We start from the raw sequence: 22,266 nt of genomic DNA, 5'->3' as shown, positions 1-22,266 counted from the left end.
TGGTATGTTTATTCTTAAGCTATGCTCAACTAAATAATCATTTTAACTGTAATTACACACACATATAAGTGGCTGTAATTAACCTTATGATGACCACTGTTATGAATTCCTCGCTTTTAATCATCTTGTGTTTATGGCTAATATTAATGTTTAACTGGTGGTCAATCTGTATCACTGTTGTTGTATACATTCAAGCTAACAATCATACCAGCATCACTAAGTATTAACCATGTTACATATTTGAGGATCATTTAACACACATTCTCAAAATTACTCAATAAATATTTCTTTAGTTAGTTTTCTTTGCTTCCCAAAACATAATATAGAAATGTAAACAGTTTATATTTTATTACACAAATCACCTTCTGTACATAACTGTATAAATACAGTACAAGTGAATCTATGGATACAATTACCAGTAGGTAACTGATATTAACTTCAAACCACAGCAAGGTACATATTAAGAGCAAAACTAAAAACAAACACAAAAATGAGTAAGGCTAATTTAATATTTTCTTACGTTTCAACTGAAAACAAAATTTATTGGTTAATCAGTTGGATATCTTTGATTTACTCATATTTTCAATTGTAATCCAAGTAAAATATCTAGGTTTGGCCAGTTTAGGAGATTTAGGTTAGCTCTAAATATGTATATGAAGCTAACAAACCAATTTAATAATAGTACAATGATAATTTGACAGTGATCTACCATTCACACTAAGTTTGATGAATGGATTTAGTTGAATCATGGAAGGTCATACTTGATAAGTTTTGATAACTGAATATAGTTATAATTACAATTTGTGCAAAAGACAAGTTACCACTTAAACTATCTAACTGATCTTCTCAATTTAAAGGTTACATTTCATCAAATAACTTCATATTTTGCTCTTACTCAGATAAAAAAAACAAACAAAAGTTAACCAAACATACTTCCAAGTAGATGAACAGGCTAATTTGAACAATTTATGTACAACAGTTTTGTACTTATAACCATAAATCATGTTTCTTCATATTCAATGGATGAAATAAAACAATTTAATTTGCAGTTGATATTAAAGAAAATTCATAACCTGAAGTTGTGAAATTACTGAATTATTAATCAACCAAGAAAAAGAGTTATATTTTCATCACTGCATTGCAACTGAATGGTAAAACCTAGCTACTGTAGTTACCAAACAAAGACAAGGACTGTTTAATCCCAACCTTTCTACTGAATGGAAACATCCAACTAATATAGCTACAAAACAAGAAAAGTATCATATGTTAGTCATTACTTTTCTGCTAAATGGAAACATCCATCTAGATACAAACAAACAATTTTTGTTTAGAAAAGGATCACACACATGTAAATGTAGTTAAAAGCTAGTTTTAATTCAAGAAAAATTATTTAAAATATGTATAACATTCAATCAGCAAGTGCTGAGACAAATAATTATTTTCTTTAGCCTGTTCAGATTTTAATTGTAAAAAAAGGAAAATTATATTTATTCATAAAACCTCTTTAATGGATAGTAACACCCACCAAATTATTAAAGAGAAGACAACAGACACATCTGGTTATTGGACAACAGGTCTCTTCTACTGGTTCTATATAAACTTTGGTTTAAAATGTACTGCCACACACTTGAAACTAAACCTTTCAATATACTTTACAAGTAATCTCTCTGCCCCTACAAGTTTCAGTTTGTCAACATATGCAGCTTATAAATATATAAACGTACAAATTGTATTTTTTTAATATATATCGGTAAAACACACTCTGCTATAAACTTCATTATACCACTATCTGTAGGGCAAACAATTTAAAATAATTTTTCTTAAAAAAATTCACTTAAAGTATTTATGCTTGACCAATAAAATACATTTTAATATATACAGAGTATTAATAACTGTTACAACTTACCTGAAAATCTAGTGTTTCTCTTCTAGTGTAGCCAAGAGCAGGCAAACATATGTGCCTGTGACATTAAAACAACTCAAATTAGGCCATTCTTCATTCATCGTATTTCTGCTCACTTTCGAATGCTACGTTTTTGTTCATGTGTATACACGATTTGTTACTGAGCAAGTCAGTATAATTTTACTTGGTTGGGAAGAATCTTCAATAATTATTTATAGTTTGGAGTATAAAAGAGGTTAACAGCTGTTTTTTTCTCTGCTTCAGCCACTAAATATATTCTGCTGCAAGACTGGTTTACTTACTGTGTAAACCATTTACAAGAAGTGTCCGTACGCCCAGAATTAAGAAACATTAACAAGACTTGATGTATCAGAAATACGAAATAAAGAGATTGTCTTATCTTCACTTTTAATAAATTTCAAAACAGACATACAGACAACACAGGGAAAAGACCTTAAATTTGTACTGACACTGAGCAGGTAAACATCATCTTCATATTAATAAGCATCTTACAACAATGTTATATTCATTTTTTATATCTTACTCAAGGATCTAATTTCCAGTTAGCCTGAGAACTGACAGAACACGCAATAAAATCCTGAAGAAAGGCTATCTCACTGTCCATTATAAAAACACAGCTCTGTACGTGTTAAAACAGAGCAAAATTGGACAGCAAAATTCCATTCATAAAAAGAACATAAGAGACATGTCACAAGTAGTAGTTCTGAGACTTGTCTGTATTAACTGTTTTACAAGGTAAGCACATTAAAACAACCTTCATACTTTAAAACATTCAATTTGTAGGTTCATTGTTTAGATTATGTTTAGATACAATGTTCTGCTTAGACACTCGGATACATAACTCTTGTCAACTTAACAGTACAAAAATATCATGATAACAATTACTGATGATAATTATTGCACAATCTGATAGATGTTTGATTAACAAAAATTCAGATTGAAAACTGTATAAAACATTGGCTCTGCTGTTATTTTTCAATAACAATTTTTTATGTAAAACCTACATGTAGCCTTGTAACTCGGACAATTAAGACCCTTCGGAGGAATCCACTGATTTGTCTGTTCAAACAATTCTCATGCTAACAAAAGGAAGTACCTGAGGATAAGGTAGGCATTATACACTAGCATGCTTGTGGTTTTATCATTAACTGAGCAATTCTTGGAGATCGTCTTAAGCTAAGCTGATCTGCCCTATGGATCTCTTCTTCATCAGAATCCAGTGAATGTTTCCCGCTGTATGTCCAACATCCTAGAGTCCCATCCCACTGAAAGAAAACAGAAGTTTGAATATCAAACAAAGAAGCAAAAACACACCTGGTAGAAAGCTTTTTCAAAAGTATCCACTACATTTATTGATATGCTAATTGTAAATGATATAAATCAAGACACCTTTCTAAAAATTTCAAGATCCATACTTACTTCACAGAAAACACTACCAAACACCCTAAATACCTAAAATATTTCACTCGTGTAGCAAAATTTAGTTCCAGCTAAAATATTATTCCTTGTATTGGTATTTTCTGCAAACTTCTACAACAAACATGATTAAAGACATTGAAGTTTGTGTTGTGATTAATTAAGAGTTAGATAACCACACAGAGAAAGGGATTTGGGTTTGAATTAATTGTGTGTGTACTGGAATAGTTGTCAAATCCTAGGCCAACAACTTTAAAGAATAGACTTGGTTTGTTCATAAGCACTTAAGAATTATCTGATTTTTAACAGTACCTGAAACCATGCTAATATAAATGAAAGCATCAGTGAAACTGATTATTATAATTTTGATCCACTGAGTATTCATTAATGTGTAAACCCACATATTACACCATACAGAAGTGTTTATTACATTAACCTCAACCCTATATAGTTCATGGAAGTTTTCTACCTATTACCATAACTAGCAAGCATATAGAAGATGTCTAGCATGCAAAACTATATGGGTGAAGATAATAAAAGGTTAATTATCAGGATGTAAACATAACTGTTCACAACAATAAAATTTAATTGTTTTTATGTACGCTCATCATTTGGGGTTTATACTGGTACTTAAAAACAGCTGTTTGACCAATCCCCAAAGCCATGTTTTCTACAGTATCCTTCTTCATGGTGATCTATCGTCTGCCTGTAGGCATGGCAATGCTCTAAAACGAGTCTAGGATATCTTTGACAGGTATCCCACTATTCCCAACCATACTGCTTTCCAGCAGACCCATGTTTGACTGGTCAGGTGTCAAAGTCAAAGGAATCCTGAATTTATTTCACCACCAATATCTCTAGTTCCAAAGTTGTCTGACACAAGATTTGATGCTTTCTATTCCCTTTCCATCTTGTTCTCCAGTGGCTAGGAAAAAGTTACTAATGTATTAAGCATTGCCGATACTGTTAAGGAGTGCTTTTCCAGCACTTCTGTCTCTTCTTCTGCCTTCTTGGCCATCAAGTCTTGGGCTGAGAGATTGTCTCTATGATTGTGATTGCACTTTACAGTAAGTTTGCTCCTCATTAGTCTGACAGTACATCAGTCAGACCTGATATTGTTCACTACAAGATACTGTGCGATCTATATCTGGTCTTTCTTGCTCTTTTTCTGGTTATTTTCAATCAAATTTGGCAGAAAATGCATTTCATAATATTTGGTATGAGATTTGTTTTCCCTTTTTCAAAGCCTGAGAAGTATCCCAAGGCTCCTAATTATCATCTAACTGGTTTATCCAATTGTCTCTGTAAGATCTTGTTTGGTTCTGTGAAACAAACATCCTCCTCTTGCTCATACAATATGATTTTCATCAACAGGTCTCCACCATGGACTACCTGAATCTCAAAACCTCAATCAGACAAACCTTCCTCAAAAGAAAGCATCTTGTTTACATCTTTGACTTATTATACTTTGTGAACATTTGGCATTTTGAAGGTCCTATGGGTTATGTGGCCATTTACCCATTTTTCATTCATAACTTTCACTTGACTAGACTTTCCCAATCATTTACACAGAAACTAAGTTCCTCAAGGCTGTCTTGAGTATCACCCTTTTCAGTTCAAAGATCAATCCTATCACTAAACAACCTTCTACTTTTGCATATGGTCCCTATGCTGATGACTTCAGCATTTCTTGCTGGTCATCAAACATGAGGTTTATTGAGCAACAGCTTCAGACTTATTTCGGTAGACCACAGAAAATGGTTTTACCTTCTCTTACTTTAGAACAGTTTGCATTCATTTCTGCTGACAATGGGGTTTGCACCTTGATCCTGAACTCCATCTCAGTTGTGTTGTTCTTCCCGAGGTTAAGTTCTTGGAACTTGTCTTTGACCATAAGCTTACTTTCCCTTCTCATATTAAGCAGTTTTGTGTAAAGTGTACAAGGGCATTGAACATCCTTCATGTCCTCTACTTCACCTCTTGAGGAGGGAACAAATATTCCATCCTTAAGAAATACTCTGCCCTCATGTAATCGAAGCTGGATTATGGGTCTCTGGTTCTGTCAGATCCTCATCTTGAAAATGTTGGATCCTGCACATCTAGAGTTTCATCTCTGTACAGCAGCTTTCTACACTTTGCCAGTCTAAAGTTTATACTCTGAGTCTCATGAGTCTCTTCTTTACCTCAGACATTTGTAACTTTCTTTGCTTTATGTTACACTAAGCTTCAATCCTTACCATGGCATCCCACCTATGGTTGTCTTCCTTCCTTGATGAGCTTTGCTCTTTCAAAATTAGCATTTGACTATTCCTTTGACTTTCACATCTAGGCACAGTTAGCTGAATTGGGTCTAAATTGGGTCTACTGCTGGATGATATTGATGAGTCAGATGATCAGCTCATCCCACTGTGGCTCATTACCATCTCCATCTGCAACCATTCTTTGAGTCATTTGAGAAAGGTAAATACTCTGACTAAATACTGTCTTCTGTTTGCTCAACTTATTTGAATCATTCTTATGTTCCCACTTTTACAGTTGATTCAAAATCAGGCAACTCTGTAGGCTCTGCCATGATTTGTTATGGCTTGATTTCTCAGAGGATCTCTACAGTCTCTGCTATTTCTTTTGGCCTGGATCACATAGAAGCTAAGCAATACACTAACTGTAGCATTTACTCAAACTCTTAGCTCTTTTCTAGACTTGGAATTGTTTAATGCAAGTTTTTACTCTGTTATCTTAAAACTTCAGAAATTACTGGCTCAAATTTCTCTGTCATCCTTTTCTATATAGTTTTTTCTGAAAACCTGGCCATGTTGGTATTCTAGGGAATGAGCATGTTGACACTGCAACTAAGTCTTCCTACTGTGGTGCTGTCACAGCCATGCCTGTTTTGTAAATGAACATATGGTCCTGTGATCAAAGCCCAGCTTTGTGCCAATTGGCAGTCAATTTGGAGGTGAACAACTTTAAAACAAGCTTGTTGTTCAGACATCTAATTTCTGTAGGGATCAGCAGATGGAAGTTGTCTTGTCCAGGACTACTTATTGATCACATTCTTACCCATCATATTATTTTATGTAGAACGGACCTGACAAATTATGGCCTTTGTGGTACTCAGGTCATAACTGCCCACATTTTACTCTTGTATTGTCATTATAAATGTGAGCAGCAGCACCATTTTAGACATCTATTTTATAAAGGTTCAATGCCTGATGTTATACAGCATCATTGGAAAGGATAGCAATGTCCAATTTAATTGTGTTGCAACTCTTTGCAAGCCATTGGCTTTTTTACTTCTATTTTAATTTTTACCTAATTTTTGGACATTGTTTTTCACTTTTTGTTTATATGCTATTGTATTTTAGTTCCAGCTTCTTTTATTCTTTTTTTTTTTTACCAGATGTTTGGTGCAAACAGTCTTGTTGGTTTGTTCCAATAAATGCCAAACAACCAAAATCAATTTTCATGCTTATAATGGAATTATATTTTGATGCTGTTTCTTTTCATAATTATAGAACTTTTCTGTAGACCATAGCTTAACCTTCTGCAAATGGGTCAAAGTCTTCATGTCATGACTTTTACAGAATTATATTCAAAATTTAATCATACAGCTTTACAAATTAATGTATGTCAATGAACTTGGTTTCAAAACAAAGTCTAGAATTCAAAATTGAATATTTTATAAGCTTAGGTTTTTTAAAATTTAGCCCTTATGGGTGGGGTGGAATCCATCTGGCTTGTAACCACAAAAGGATCCATGAAAGTAATTATACTATGACTTTTCCAAAATTTTGCAGATTATTGGTGAACACTAAGGCTTTTGTAAACTAAATATCAGGTTTTAGAATTAAATATTAAATTTTTTAATTAAAGATATTCTAGTAAAATGTGTGCTCTCCTGAAGCTGATTATCCAACATGGAGGGTAATTTTGATCTTAAGATTAAAAACACTTACACATCAGCAAATTTCCAAATTTCACAAGTGAAATCTTTATAACCTCTTGTTGGTTTTAGTACCAAATTAGACTTTGTACGTGTTTTGTAGATTTGACTGTAACCACAATAAAAAATTAGAAAATAAATGTAAATTATGCTTTTTTCTTTCTAAAATGACTACAAATAACTCAAAAAATAGAAATGACATAAATAGCTTTATTGTCAGAACATCATAAATTTATATATACTATACTGACCTTTCAGCCATTGCTGGCTAACATCACAGAAGTTACAATGACACAGCTCACATGCACTCATGTTACCCATATCCAAGAATATAAAACTAACCTTTACAAAGCAACCTGTCTTTGCCATGTTTTAATGGATTAATACTTTGTAAAATACAGTCACATTTCAGTTACAAATCATATATATGTATATTATTAATATTTGCACAAGCTCTTAAACTTTTCTTAAAACATAGAACAGAAAATAAAGAAATAAATCAATCTTCTCTTGTAGTTATGACTTTTGTACTCAGTTGCTGTTTGTCATAGGATAAGTCCTAAGAAATTTTATATCTGAAGAATGTTAAGCAAAACTGTTTAGGGTTTGTGCTGATAAGTTGAGTCTTTAGCCTGTGTGTGTGTGTGACTAAAACAAATGTATTATGTAATATGTATTCATTTACCTCATATCCAATTCATATTTGAGAAAAAAATTTTAAGTTTTCAAAGAAAATTGACAAAATTAACATCTGAAAAAATCATTTTTTTAAGATTAATAAGTACAGAAGCTGACTTTCTGTACTGCCTATCGTGAAATCAACAAGTTCTGTTATAGATGCAACACCCATGACATTGCAAATCTAGTTGTTACAGGTGTGACAATCATTACTCAAAATAGTAAAAGTTAAATTTTTTTGATGATGCAAAACGTGTTACCTAAGACAGTAAAAACACTGTTAAAAACAATTATCGTGAAACTTACTACCCATTACTCAATGCAACACTTTGCTTACCATGGATGGGGTACAACTTGTTGCAGGTCTCATTTTAGATGGTCCTGGTGTCCCAAGTTCACCTATATTCTACTGATTTTCAGTTCCATTACATGCAAGTGATATCCTTATCTAAGCACATTTATGACCTGAGTGTATGAATATTGTACTGGAAAAAAATGTTACACACCCTTCCCAAAAGCAATTCATTTCTGAAAGCATCACACTACCTATGAAATGCCAAATTCAAATATAGTTCTCATACACTCTGTTCCACTAGTTCTTTACATCAGTTGTGGTTATCACATGATTTGCTTATTAAAAATCATTATAGTATAATGCAATAAACTCTGTAGAAGAAAGCAATTATCTCACATTTGACTTGCAAATTATTATATATATAGACATGACTCAAGTTATACTGGTAATTTTTATAGATGAAAACTTTACTCATTTAGTAACAATTTATTTTAAAAGTAAATCATCATGTACACATAAGGTAATAAATGAGAAAAAAATTATACAGATAACTAAACATAAATAACTGTGTATACAGTGTTTACTATTTAAAAAACTAACAAGATACATTAAACAAAGATTGAAGAAATAATCACAAATAAAAGTAATCAAATATTTTTCAAACTAATAAAAGAACACAAAATTGTCTTTACTAAACTAGAAAACTGTGAATAACTTACAGAGCTGCTAATCAGTTCCTGTCTGTAAGGATGCCATGACACATCCCTCACACATCCCAGATGTCCACAGAGAACTTTCACAATCTTACCAGTCAGAACATCATAAACTGGAGAAACAAAAATCAGTCACTGAAATAATGGTATTACTAACATCACTTTACTAACACCTAATAATCTGATATATAGTCTAGTTAAGATATTATAGAAATAAACAGCTTAATGAAGAATTATGTGTCTATACACTTAAAAGACTTTCAACTTTTAGGAATCACTACATGTACATTGTACACATAGTTCAATGCATTTGGACCAACTTCAGAATTTTTATGATATTTAAATTTGGTGATTGCTATGTCTGTGGGTGTTTGAGATACAAACATGTGTAGTTTGAAACTAAGTTTAGCGATATGTTTATTAAGTGTATAATTTATATTAAACATTAATTTTCCAGTATCGGCTCAGTCTAATGGATTAACTCAGCATACTCAGGATTAATAACTTCTGACGTAAAACGTTTTAGTCTTGCTGAAAATATGTAATTAGAATTACACTTCACACAATTTGTTTTTTACTCTTAATAAGTTTTCCAAGAGAATTGCACAAAATAGACATTTGAGAAATAATTTTTTAAAATGACATTTTTACAACTGATCAAAAAGATATGCAAGTCGATATTTTCTCGTAATCCTTTCATTATGGGTTTTCATTGGAAAGTGTGCGTGTGTCCAACTGTCCACTTACAACAGTACCAATCGCTTAGCCAACCTTCTACTTACAACAGCACCAATTAATTGGCCAACCAACTATTTACAACAGTACTAATTAATTGACCAACTGACTATTTACAATGGTACAGCAGGTTTATCCAGTTACTTACAGCAGTACTGACCACTTTTAACATTGGTGGTTATTCTACAAAACTACATATAGTAGTACCAATCACTATCAGATACCTCTTAACATTATGGGCAATTCTACTTGCTACCTGCAACTGGCAAACTATCAATAAGATAGGACTTATTATTCTTCATTCTGTAAATAAATCACTAAAGAAGCAATGCAAGAAAGAACTTACCAATTATTCTCCCAGTAGCACAACCAGTATATATCAGTCGTTGTCCTGTGCTGATTTCTGGAGAAAAATGGCATCGGATGAGGGTCTGAAGAACACTGTGTCCCCGATAAGTCATCAGAGACGTGTCACCCGCAACTTTCTTTTGTTGATTAGATACTATATTCAACCAAATTGAAGTATTTCACATGAATACAGGTAATTTACTTTCGAGACCTGCTACAGTTTACAGTTACATATTTGTAACTTATCGCAACCAGTTAGTAGGAAAATTTCATGGAATATTTTTTTTTATTGAAATAAAAGACAACTATATTCTCATGAATAAAGACTGATACACACACACAAATATGTGAATGTTAAAATATTTATAAAATAAATTACTTCATCAGTAAAACATCCATTACAGCTGTTATTAAAAACATGATGAATAATTATTTTAGTAAATTTAAGTACAGGTTTAGCTGTATTGATGGAATATTTTCTATTGTTGATGATTTCTTTGGATTATTTGGTAAAAAGAGCAATAAAAACCCATTTAATGATAACAAAGGCATTTTATTTCTTGAACGTAAAGGTATATGATTAGTGCAAAAAAGGTTTAGACAAACTACATCTACCAGAAATTAAATTTACTTCCTAATTTTGTATCTCTGTTTCTCTGTCAAAACAATATTTACAATAAATAACCAGCTAACTAATTAACTGGCTAACACTAATACACAAACTGAATTAATTATGCAATTTTACTCATTAAGAGACTAACAAACTCAATACTATAATTTAGCCTAACTTGTTTTTCATACAGAACTCACATTGCTTTCTGCACTTTCAAGAAGGTTAAAGTCATTAATATAATTAGATGGGCAAGGCCTTAAACTTTCTTCTGCTAAAAAACAGATTTATGAAAATGTTAAGATGAAAAATAGCCTACAATAAAGCTTCATTCCTGGACCTTAAAAAAATCCTATTACACAAAAAATCACTGGAACATTAAACATTCATGATTAACAATATAATAGATTTTGAAAATTATAAACATTATTATTCATAAATCTAAATGTTATAACAATTAACACAATGTGCATATTTTTAGTCAACAGGCAAAATCTTTGTTCACTCAATCATCATTCTTTAACTGTTCAGTTACAAAAACTTTGGCATTGTTTTCATTTCTGTGGTTTACAGTGCAAAGATGAAATGTCCTCAAGTCCTTTATTATCTTGCATTCTTGTCACTGGGGAAGTTCTCTTCATTGATGGTCATTAAAACAAATAAGTTTGCTGAACAGTTCCTGGAAATGAATTGCCTAAAAGTAGAATGCATTAGTACTCTACAACTAATGCATTTGAAATTTCCTGGCATTTTTTTCATCATGAACATGATACAGGATTACTGGCAAAATGATCCAGTTTGCTCCTCTGCTTATAAATATCTTTATACCATGTGATCTTTTCGAACTGTGGCTAAAGCTTTTGAACTTTAGCAGTAATGAATGTGGCTTAACATACAAGTTAAAACTACTACAGCAAATGTGTTAAATGAATGCAATGGTGATTCACTGAAAACTATATCAACAGGAACCTCATACTCTCCAGCAGTTCGACTTGTATCTGTTGAAGCATTCTGTAAACTAAGAACTTAAGCATTCTCCTACAAAAGTACCTCCAAAGACGACAACAGACAATCGTTGGATTTGGACCATTTGTCCTTTTGTCTTTATTGTCTTGTGCTTCCATTTTTGTTGTCACTGATATATAATTCTTTGGCAGTTTTAACTGTCGTGTAGTGCAGAGGGTTTTCATGGTAACAGACTGAAATGTTTTAAAGCAAGTCTAACCTCACAGTCTATTCTCAATATGCTTAATTTCTCAATGTCAATTATCCACACGTTTTGTACAGAAACTTCCCACTGTGATGGTAACATCCAACTATCTTCTTGTCACAATTTTAACATAACAAAGTTTAGGAACAACAAGAGATCTGTTGATTCATCTCAGCTGTCCCATCCTCTAAACCTAACTAATACTATTAAATCAAAAAAAAATATATGAATACCAGCCCTTATCATTCATGCATCTATCAAGATTTCTTTTAAACCAACTCAAATTTGTTGCCTCCACAATACCCAAAGGCAGCCCCATTCCATAGATCAACCACCTTGTTTGAAAAATAAAATTATCTTGGTTGAAAATGTCCTTACCTTGTCTAAATCTGTGTGTCCCCTAGATCTATAATTCTTGTTATTAAGTATGAATTATCAATCCCCCTTTACAACCTTAAACATTTCACTCAGATACCCTCTGACTTCATTTTTGTTATTTAATAGAAAACAATTTTAAGGATCTTAATTTCTCCTCACATGACAACCCCTCCCATCCCAGGTACCATTTTAATAACCCTAATCTGAGCCCTTTTTAACAACTCTGCTTTTTACAAGGTAAGGAACCCAAGAATGAAAACAATACTCCAAACATAGCCTAAACAGTGACCTATACAATAAAATTATAACCTCTTTAGACTTGTATTCAATACATCAGCAGATACAACTTAAAATCCTATTTGCCCTACCACTAGCAACAGCACACTGCTTAGATGGCTCAAAAGACTGATCAACCAGTACACCAAGATCCTTTTCTTTCATGAAACTGTTATGGTAATTATACATATAATTCAAATTATGATAACCCATGTGTAGTATCCTGCATTTATCATAATTAAAACCCATCTGCCATTTACTGAGTTATAAATGATCTACATCCTTTTGTAAAGCAGCAGCAGCATTCTCTTCACAGCCAGCAACATTCAAGACCTTGAATATCATCAGCAAATTTATTTACCATTCCTTCAACTGTCATTAATGTAAATAAACAATAGCAATGATCCTAAAACTGAGGTAATAAACTTGCAACGTTAATCCAATTTGACTGAACACTCGTTTTATCAAGCCATTATTCTATCCAGATCTTTACAAATCTTTTATGTAGCATTTCATCAAATACTTTCTGAAAATCCATATGCACCAAATCCACACCTTTACCCTCATCTTCATATGCAGTAACATTTTCAAAGCATATAAAAAGATATGCAAGTTGAGATTTTCTCTTAATCCTTTCATTATAGGTTTGGTCGAATCCACCCAGTTTGTAACCATGAAGGGAGTAATTATTCTGAGATTTATGATAACGTACGAATATGTTTACAAAATTTTAGATGTGATTAGAAAACAATTAAATACTTTCATGCACAAAATAAGGTTTCTAAATTAAGTATCAAGATATTTTACTTTAATTCTTGTAATTTTTTTCTTTCAGAAGGTTGACTATTCAACATGCAGAGTAGTTCTTATTTTAAGATTAAAAATACTTTTGTGAATGAGACAGTTTAATTTCAAAAGCAAAATCTTTTGAACCTTCAGATAATTATCAAATTTAACAAACAAATTCTATAGTTATTTTCAATCACCTTGGAATCTCCATTGTGTTTGATAGATTTAACCTATCTTGTAACTATCATAAAAATTAGAAAGTAAATACAAGTTACATTTTTTTTGTAGAATAACTACAAATTGTAACTCCAAAAACAGATATTTAACCTAAATATCGGGTCAACCCTCAGGTAATGTCTGATTTTAGGTTCAGAGAAAGAGAAGGATTTCTAACGCTTTTAATATTATTTAATCAATAACGTATGTTACATTATTATAATTACTTCTTGCCAACGATTCACAAGCTTCTGAATGTTACTTCAATAAAATTCTTGGGGTTTGGAGGAAAAGAATGTAGAGAGGGTAGTTTTGACATCTTCATGTGTTCCAAGTTCTTTTCCATCAAGATAGTTCTGCAAACTTTGGAATAGATGATAATCAGATGGGACAATGTCTGGAGAATAAGGAGGATGTGGAAGTTTTCCCAGTCTAGCTCTTCAATCTTTACAGATGTGATCCTTGCTGTATGGGGCCGTGCATTATCCTGGTGTAACACAACACCTTTACGTTTGATCAAAGTAGGCCTCTCTTTCAGCGCTCTAACTATTCAGAAGAGAAATCTCATGTAATCGTTACATTGAGTGGCAACAACTCAAAGTGGATCACACCAACAATATCCCACCAAACGCTTAACAAGACTTTCCTAGGGTGGAGGTCCATTTTGAGCTGTCCTTTAGCCAGTTTACCTGAACTGAGCCATTGTCTGCAGCATTTAACATTTTGGTAATACATCCATTTTTCATCTCCAGTCACTAACCTGTCCAAAATAGAAGAGTTACATTCACGAGCATGTGGAAAAGTGCATATGTCCAGTCTTGCTCTAAAGTTGGCTTCTGTCATATCATGGAGGTCACATTTTCCATGTTTTCACACTTTTCCAAGCTTTTGCAGATGACAGTTAACTGTTGAATGGGTTGAATTGAGCTTCTGTGCTAGTTCTACAGCTGTTACATCACAATTTTCATCAAGTACAGCCAACAACAAGTTATCATTAAACTCAACAGGATGACCTGAATGTAGCACATCACTTAAGCTGTATTCACCTGATCTGAACTTCTGAAATCACCTTCAACATTTTCATTCATTGAGAGACTCCACACCATAAACACCTTGAATGTTTCATGTAGTTTCTGTTGCACTATTGCCTTTTCTTAAACTCGTAAAGCATTATATGCCTAATGTGCTCCTCAGGTACATCAATCTTCATAAAGGTTTATTTGATTAATGGTCTGAAATAGTGGAGTTGGGTTAGTTTCTTTTATTTGTCTGAACATTTCTATACACATCCTACTACATATTTTAGTCATTAAAGCTTTCTACAAATACAGAAATGATGTACTTTCTGTATTAAATTTTTAGACATTACTTATGAGATGATCTGATGGTTTAAAATGTCACGTTTGTATATATTTGTTTATTTATTATGCATTTGCATTATATACTGACCTTTTAGCCATTGATGATTAAGAAAGAAGTTACAATGATGCATGTCATTCATTTACTGTATTCATTTTGAAAATGGTCCTTTCTAGACACAATTCTACATATGACATGAATAACCAATTGAAAGCTCAGAATGTCCCACAATTGGTTTTCCCAGCTATTTCCAATAGCTAAGTGTTATTTCTTTCTTTAGAGACAAACCTGCATGAAGATAAAAACTTTTTGTAGTCTGTTCACTTTTTTTAACCCACATACAGCTCTATTATTAAATTTCATAAATTATAAGCAATCTATGACAAGCAGCAATTGATTATAAAGGTCATAACCAGAAGAGATGATTATTTGCTTTATTTTGTTATTTTCTGTTCCATGTTTTACTAAAGGTCTATTTTAGTATTTGAAAAGTGACATGTCTTGGTTGTGTTTTAGTAATCTTGTATTTTGAAAAATACATTCAAATTTCAGTTATAATACATTATATATGTATATCGATTATTAGTGTTTACAAAGTGTCATTTTATGAATTCTTGCTGTTCACTTCAACTCATTTTGTTCCTTCACCTCTGGAGTCAATATCTTAACTTTCATTATCATATCAGATTGAACAATGGTAGACCCAGAGCCTGTGCCATTCAACATTTTATGAGGCTTCCCATAAATAAATTCATTTGTGGATTCCTTTTCATAAATAATGCACTCCTCATGTTAGCTGGAACAAATGAAATATTCTTACACTCAATATAGTTAAAGTTCAGACTCAGGTGTAGCATCTATTTTTAAAACACTTATGGTAGTTTCCTTTGCATAAAAAGCTGTTTTTTGTAGCTCCAGGCAATACATTTTCATGTTGCAACTAAAAACCCTTCTGGTCCTTTCATTCACCAAGTTAATAGTTGCCCAGTTAAACATTTCAGAACTTCTAGATTTCCCATCAGCAGTATTTACACAACTTAATCTGACAATTTCTAATTCCTGTCTTAACTGCTGATCTGCATCTTTGACCAACTTAATTTGGACTGCCAACTTTGACGTATACCCACTTTGTTTCAAACTGATTCACACATCCTCATTCACTTAGATGTTTATGAATTAGTCATGTGCTAACAAATTAATCATTTCACTTGTAACATCTTCAGGAAATTTCTTTCTTAATTTCCTCCTAAACTTTTCTTTACAAAATTTGATAAGACAGCCACTAATATCTGGAAGGTTGCTTAATTCATTAAAACTGATTCATTTAAATGAGCAGAAAGATGAAAAGCTTGCCATTGACCATTCTATCCATTCCCTTTAGACATTTTAAACCATGCCAGATATATTCTCCATAGTATCCTTCAATCAGTCTATTGGTTTCTTGATTGAAAAATGATGCTGAAATAGCTTGCTGTATTTTCTAACTTGATGAGGCAGTGGTGTAGTTATAGAACTCCAAGAATGCCCTGAATTCATGGGTGGCACCAACAATAGTTGTAAAACATGTAGAGTAGATAAATTATTTTTTTAATTTGCATAGGTCATGTTGTTTTGCATTGAAAGTCTTGAGCAGATGCAGAAAAAGATTGATAGGTTTGGGTCATTGCACTTGTCAATTCAGCTTCCAGCTGTTTTACACTGGTACAAATGTTTCTTTGGTTACCGATTTTATTCTTATGATCCTTATGTACATCTGTGGTTTTGTCAGCTTCAATCTATTCATCTTCTATAGTTTTATCAATATAATATACTAATCTGTTGTAACTCTTGTGCAAATCCTACATCAGTTTTAATTTATCATCTTTTTTTTGTGATTTTCTTTTAACTTTGTCTCTTTAAACTTTCATCTCTCTCCCTAATCATCATGTTGTATCATTTCCATAAAATTTTCAATCTTGCTTGGAAGACATAGAGCCATCTTGTAGTTAAAACTCAGTTTGATGCATTTTTTTTTAACCAGAATAATCTCTCTCTTGATGCTATTGTTGCAAAGTCCAGTACTTTAACAATAACATTTTATTCTTAAACTTCAAGTTGTCTTATGTTCAGTGTGAGCAATATTCCCTGATAGGACTAACTTCACAAACAAACTGTCTTACAGATATTTTGCTTATTTGCAAATTTCTTACTAATATTTCTCTGTCAAAACACAAAATCAATATTCATAGGACTGAACTAATTTACTGAAATTAATAAATAGAATAAGTCAAAAAATAACTAACTAAATAATCTAATTCAGCTTAATTAACTTTTCTTTTTGGTTGGTTTATATAGTTTTCTAACCTTTCAAGAAGATTCTAGTAATTAAGGCCATATCTATCATAATACATTAAACATCCTTCTAGCTATAAGACTTTCTAGAAATATCTAGATCAAAAACATAGCTCAGAAAAGTATTTTTGATATTCATAATTTAAGAACAGTGAATAATATCTCGTGCACACCTTCCTGACAAACTACATCACAAATGTAAAGCACTGTACTGAAAATAAATTGCTAAAAAATATTCAATTAACATTCAGAAACTATATAATTAACAGAGCATCAATTTTCAGCTACTTCTAAAACAACTTGATATTAATTTACAACAATAAATAAAAATAAATTATCATACTGCTGTTGTTACTTACATTTTCTGGGAATTCTCTGCCACCTGTAATCCCAATTTTGTGAAGAGACAATAGTTCTAGCTGCCTGTAGGAAAACAATCAAGGAAGCACATTCTGGTCATATAATTGATTGGTTTATAAGTACACATACATACTGTACTTAAAGGTTACCTTACTTTATTAGTACTTACAATTTTATAGCTTGTGCTAGCTGGTAAACTGATAACAATTACCTTCTTATTGTATTGGTATTTCTTAGCGTGTTCTATTGGTAGATTCAGCAAAGCAAGTTTGTGCACGAAAACTGATTTTAGTTTGTTTTTCTAATTTCTATAATTACAAATGGTTGTATTTTTATTTAATATTTATAATTTGTTGTTGTGTAAATATTAATGTATACTTTCACAGTGTATAAACATTTTTAATTTGAGCTAGTTTTCAATTTATAAAACCTTATATAACATTTATTTACCAACTTCATTTTGTCTTGACTCATATTTCAGTTGATTATATCTTACCTCATGACTTAGTGATGTATCTTCTATCACAGCTCTTACTTGACCAATCAAATATTTTTATGTATCTGTTAGTGTTTTTAGTTGCATAATTTACCTGGATATCTACCTCTCACAGAACACAGAAGCCGGAAATATAATGACAGCTTGGAACCATTTCTCAATTTTTTTTTAAAGGCATATATTACCTCTAAGTTTATTCCATCCAGTACCTCTCATATTTTATTTGGACTATAAAAAAATTGCTTGTATTTAACACAAGCTACATTTCATCTCTAGTAGTAACAGATCTGTTATTTACTTTTATCTTTTTTTTTATTATTATTATTACCCGATCACTCAAAACTTAGTTCCATAATCACTTCCCTGATCAATAACAAACAAAAAACTATTATCCATTTTACAGGTCTGTTCCCAAACTTATCTAAAGTACAACTTGTTGCCACAGTTCATGCTCATATATGATAATTTGTGTGTTTCTAATACTGAGAGATAAACATACCATGTAGAGAAAACTGTCAGAAACATCTGACGGTCACAAACAAAAACATCCATCTGATTGTTACAAACAAAGACATCCATCTGACGGTCACAAACAAAAACATCCATCTGATTGTTACAAACAAAAACATCCATCTGATTGTTACAAACAAAGACATCCATCTGATTGTTACAAACAAAGACATCCATCTGATTGTTACAAACAAAGACATCCATCTGACGGTCACAAACAAAAACATCCATCTGACGGTCACAAACAAAAACATCCATCTGATTGTTACAAACAAAGACATCGAGCCCAAATGCAATTTTCAAATTAAATGTACTTGAGATCTCTGGAAAACAAATGACTTAAAAGTACATAATTATTTCAAGCAAAGAAAATGATAAAAAATTACATCCTCATAAAGACAGTTTTTCATCCTGTAAAGCATGTTAAATGACAAGTAATGGTATCCTAAATAAAGGTAAATACAGTTTTATATTGAGATATGAAATTTGTTCATATTATATGTAACTATGTAAATGTAGCATGATTGTATTATTTCTATTTGAGATTTTTAGGAAGAAAACTTTGAAACTTTACATGTATATTTATATATAAATAATATCTTCTAGTGCAAATTAAAGTCATACCTTTGGTAATTAAAAATATTGTCTTCCTAATAATTTAAAGAATTTTGAAAACAATGTTCCACCCAAGCTTTTCTTTATCAAACCAGTAATTTAAATTTAATCAAAACATAACTAAGCATACTATAGTAGATACACATCTTACTTGATTTACCAATAAATTGTACCTCTCTTATTTTATCTTTAAATTAGTAGTACAGATTTTAATTAAAGAACTCATCTGTGCTATTGATTTTTGTTTATTAAATGTAAATGAGTACTATATTTAGAGGAAATACATTTTACTGGTAAGTATGCCAAATTAACTAATTTTAAAATAATATTTATTAGTCTCATGTTGTCTACCTTTGGAAGTAACAGATATTTATGTTAAAAATATATTCAAGGGTATATTTCCTTAAAAAAAATTAGCCTAGTTAAGATTATTAAACAACCATAAAAGCACACATTCACTTGACTGGCTGACACTAAGTACCTTTTTTTAGAGTATAATTTTATAACTGTTTGATTTCTTTAAAAGTATTTGCTTTGAATCTCGTGCAAAGTTACACGAGGGCTATCTGCACTAGCTATCCCTAATTTAGAAATGCGAGACTAGAGGGAAGGCAGCTAGTCATCACCACTCACTGCTAACTCTTGGGTCACTCTTTTACCAACAAATAGTGGGATTGACTGTCATATTATAACACCACTGTGGCTGAAATGGCGACCCTCGAATTATAAGTCGAGTCCCTTAACCACCTGGCCATGCCGGGCCTCTTTAAAAGTAAATAAATGATTAGAAAAGGGATTTTTTTTTCATATTTTAATAAAGCAAAAAAACCAATAGCACAATGAATCTAGTACAGATAATCAAATTAAGATCTCTGCTCAGCAACTGATGAATTATCTATTTAATCTTAATAAAGCCAATGGTAAGTTCATTCATTACATATAGTTGTTAATACTTCACTATAAACATCTATACATTACTGCCTGTACTGTTGCAAAACTACAAATATAGACAGTATTACCAGTTTTCATAGGCACTTCCATTTTATGTACACATCATGACCTCTCTTTTATTGGTCAAATTCTTATATATTTAAATTATAAACTAACATGCCATTTGCCATGGTAATTAGAAGCAACTGCTAGTTATTTTGTAAAGAGCATACAAGTGTCTCACTGAGAACAACTTAATAAAAATCACAATTTCCATATATAAATGAATTTTGAAGCCAACCGAAAAAAAAAAAAAAATCACCTCACTCTGTAGTTCTGTAATATCTATAGTCAACCTGAATACTTTACCTTAGCAGATTCCTGGGAAGAGAAAGCTCTCATATCCCATAACTTGATAGTCTGATCTTTTGAGTTTGTAATTAAATGTCGACCATCTCCCTATAATAACAATCGTTAAAAACATCACTAAAATAAAAGTAACCCTATTATTTACGACACTGTCACAATATTTTAAAACACATAAATTAGATTTAATTATTATGTAGGAGATTTAGTCAAATTCAACTCACTAATGTATTCATGACTAACTTTGCATCCCAGTGGGTATATAGTAAAAATTTTGGCTTTAAATACATATTTTTGTGTCTTAAACGCACCAACAATTCAAATGTTGAAGTTATTTGAATGAAAAATTACAATAATAATAATAATTATAATAATAAAGCTTAGGTTACGTTAATAATAATGATTATTGAAGAGCCTAGCTGCTGCTAAAAGATGAGAGAAACTGACTCTAAGCCTACAAATTATCTAATATCTTCTGTTTTCCAGACTAAAGAAATAAAGTGAAGTACATAAACACTGATGAAGCAAAATGTTTCATAAAAACATTTCAAATCCTGTAGACTAAAACAAATTTTGCTTTACTCCAATTTCATTTGATAACACTGATGTGAAAAATTACTAATATTAAAATTTTACTAATATCTATGACTTATTACAATAATTATATTTACATTTTATAAAATAACACTGCAAATGTTAGTCCAATTAAATAAATTTCAAGACATAAAATAGTTTAATAAAATATAATGGTAAAAAAAATTTCAAAATGTTTAACCTTTGGATCTATATAAGTTATTCCATCTATGTGGCCAGCTAAAATTCCAACTGGTCGAGGGCAATCCTCATTCAAGGTTCGCCGATCCCACACCTGTAATATATATTCAGTACGTTTCTTTTATATACATCTATATTATACAAGTGGATTTTAATGAATTCTACTATTAAATCATGAAAATAATTGTTTCCTAGTTTACTGAAACAATTCAAATACTTAAAAGGGTGTGTGTGCAGAATTGTAAACCTATACCCTAAAATTGTCAGTAATGCATAAGACAGAACATGCAATTAAATGACTTCCACTCCAAAACATTATTGTCAAATATTTAGATAAAAAATCTTACTTCATTTCAAAGCAAACCAAAATACTTAGCAGGAAGTTAGATTTTAAACTTTTAGGCTCCAAGGGAAATGAGGTCTGAAATATAACCCTGGATGTTTAGAAACTTTGGTTTATTCTGTATATGCCTGTTCATAGTATTAGCCAAAATAGAATGACATGATTTAGCCTCTGGGTTTAAAGAGTTTGGTGAACTGTATAAAGTGAGGTGTATAGAGCCAAAGCAGATGGAGTCTCAAGCCAATAGGGAAAGTAAAGTAAACATCATTTCTAACTCAAGGTGGAGCACATGTTATTGTTGATATTATGAGGCTATGATGCCAGTTAGAAGTGACAGTGAAATAAGCAATGAAAGGCAGGACCAAGCACATAAGTTCCAGATTTTCTTGAACAGAATATGTTTAAACACAAAACATCAGTTTATGACTATAAACTAAAATTATGAAGAAAAATGAAGCCAAATGAGTCAAAAGGACTTAGTGGTAGATGGCTCTTTTCAGAGGAGCTTGGATATAGTTATTAATGCCAAAGATCTTATTTTGAAGGAGGAAATCAGAGTGCCTAGAGAAAAACCTGCTATCATGAGCCAGGTGCCAATTAATCTACCTGGCATTCTGGGAAAGGGATGTGGGAGCAAGATATCATTGACAA

The 22,266-nt window shown here is 31.6% G+C and overlaps 1 protein-coding gene across 2 annotated transcripts in view; it reads right to left on the bottom strand.

Annotated features, from left to right (window-relative positions):
- Positions 1-297: 297 nt before the first annotated feature.
- Positions 298-22,266, bottom strand: part of LOC143251034 (DDB1- and CUL4-associated factor 11-like) — a 43,847-nt gene continuing 21,878 nt past the window's right edge. For both annotated transcript variants that reach the window (XM_076502320.1, XM_076502321.1), the window contains exons 12-17: positions 21,274-21,366; positions 20,502-20,591; positions 17,581-17,644; positions 10,051-10,206; positions 8,976-9,082; positions 298-3,189 (exon numbers count right to left, since the gene is read on the bottom strand). In XM_076502320.1, the coding sequence (XP_076358435.1) occupies positions 3,046-3,189; positions 8,976-9,082; positions 10,051-10,206; positions 17,581-17,644; positions 20,502-20,591; positions 21,274-21,366 (654 nt within the window). In that variant the 3' untranslated portion in view covers positions 298-3,045. The remainder of the gene's footprint in view (positions 3,190-8,975; positions 9,083-10,050; positions 10,207-17,580; positions 17,645-20,501; positions 20,592-21,273; positions 21,367-22,266) is intronic.

The sequence above is a fragment of the Tachypleus tridentatus genome, chromosome 5 (assembly GCF_004210375.1).
Source record: "Tachypleus tridentatus isolate NWPU-2018 chromosome 5, ASM421037v1, whole genome shotgun sequence".
Classification (NCBI taxonomy): Eukaryota; Metazoa; Arthropoda; class Merostomata; order Xiphosura; family Limulidae; genus Tachypleus; species Tachypleus tridentatus.
Note: the sequence above shows the minus strand (reverse complement) of the source record. Positions and strands in the feature narration are given on the sequence as shown.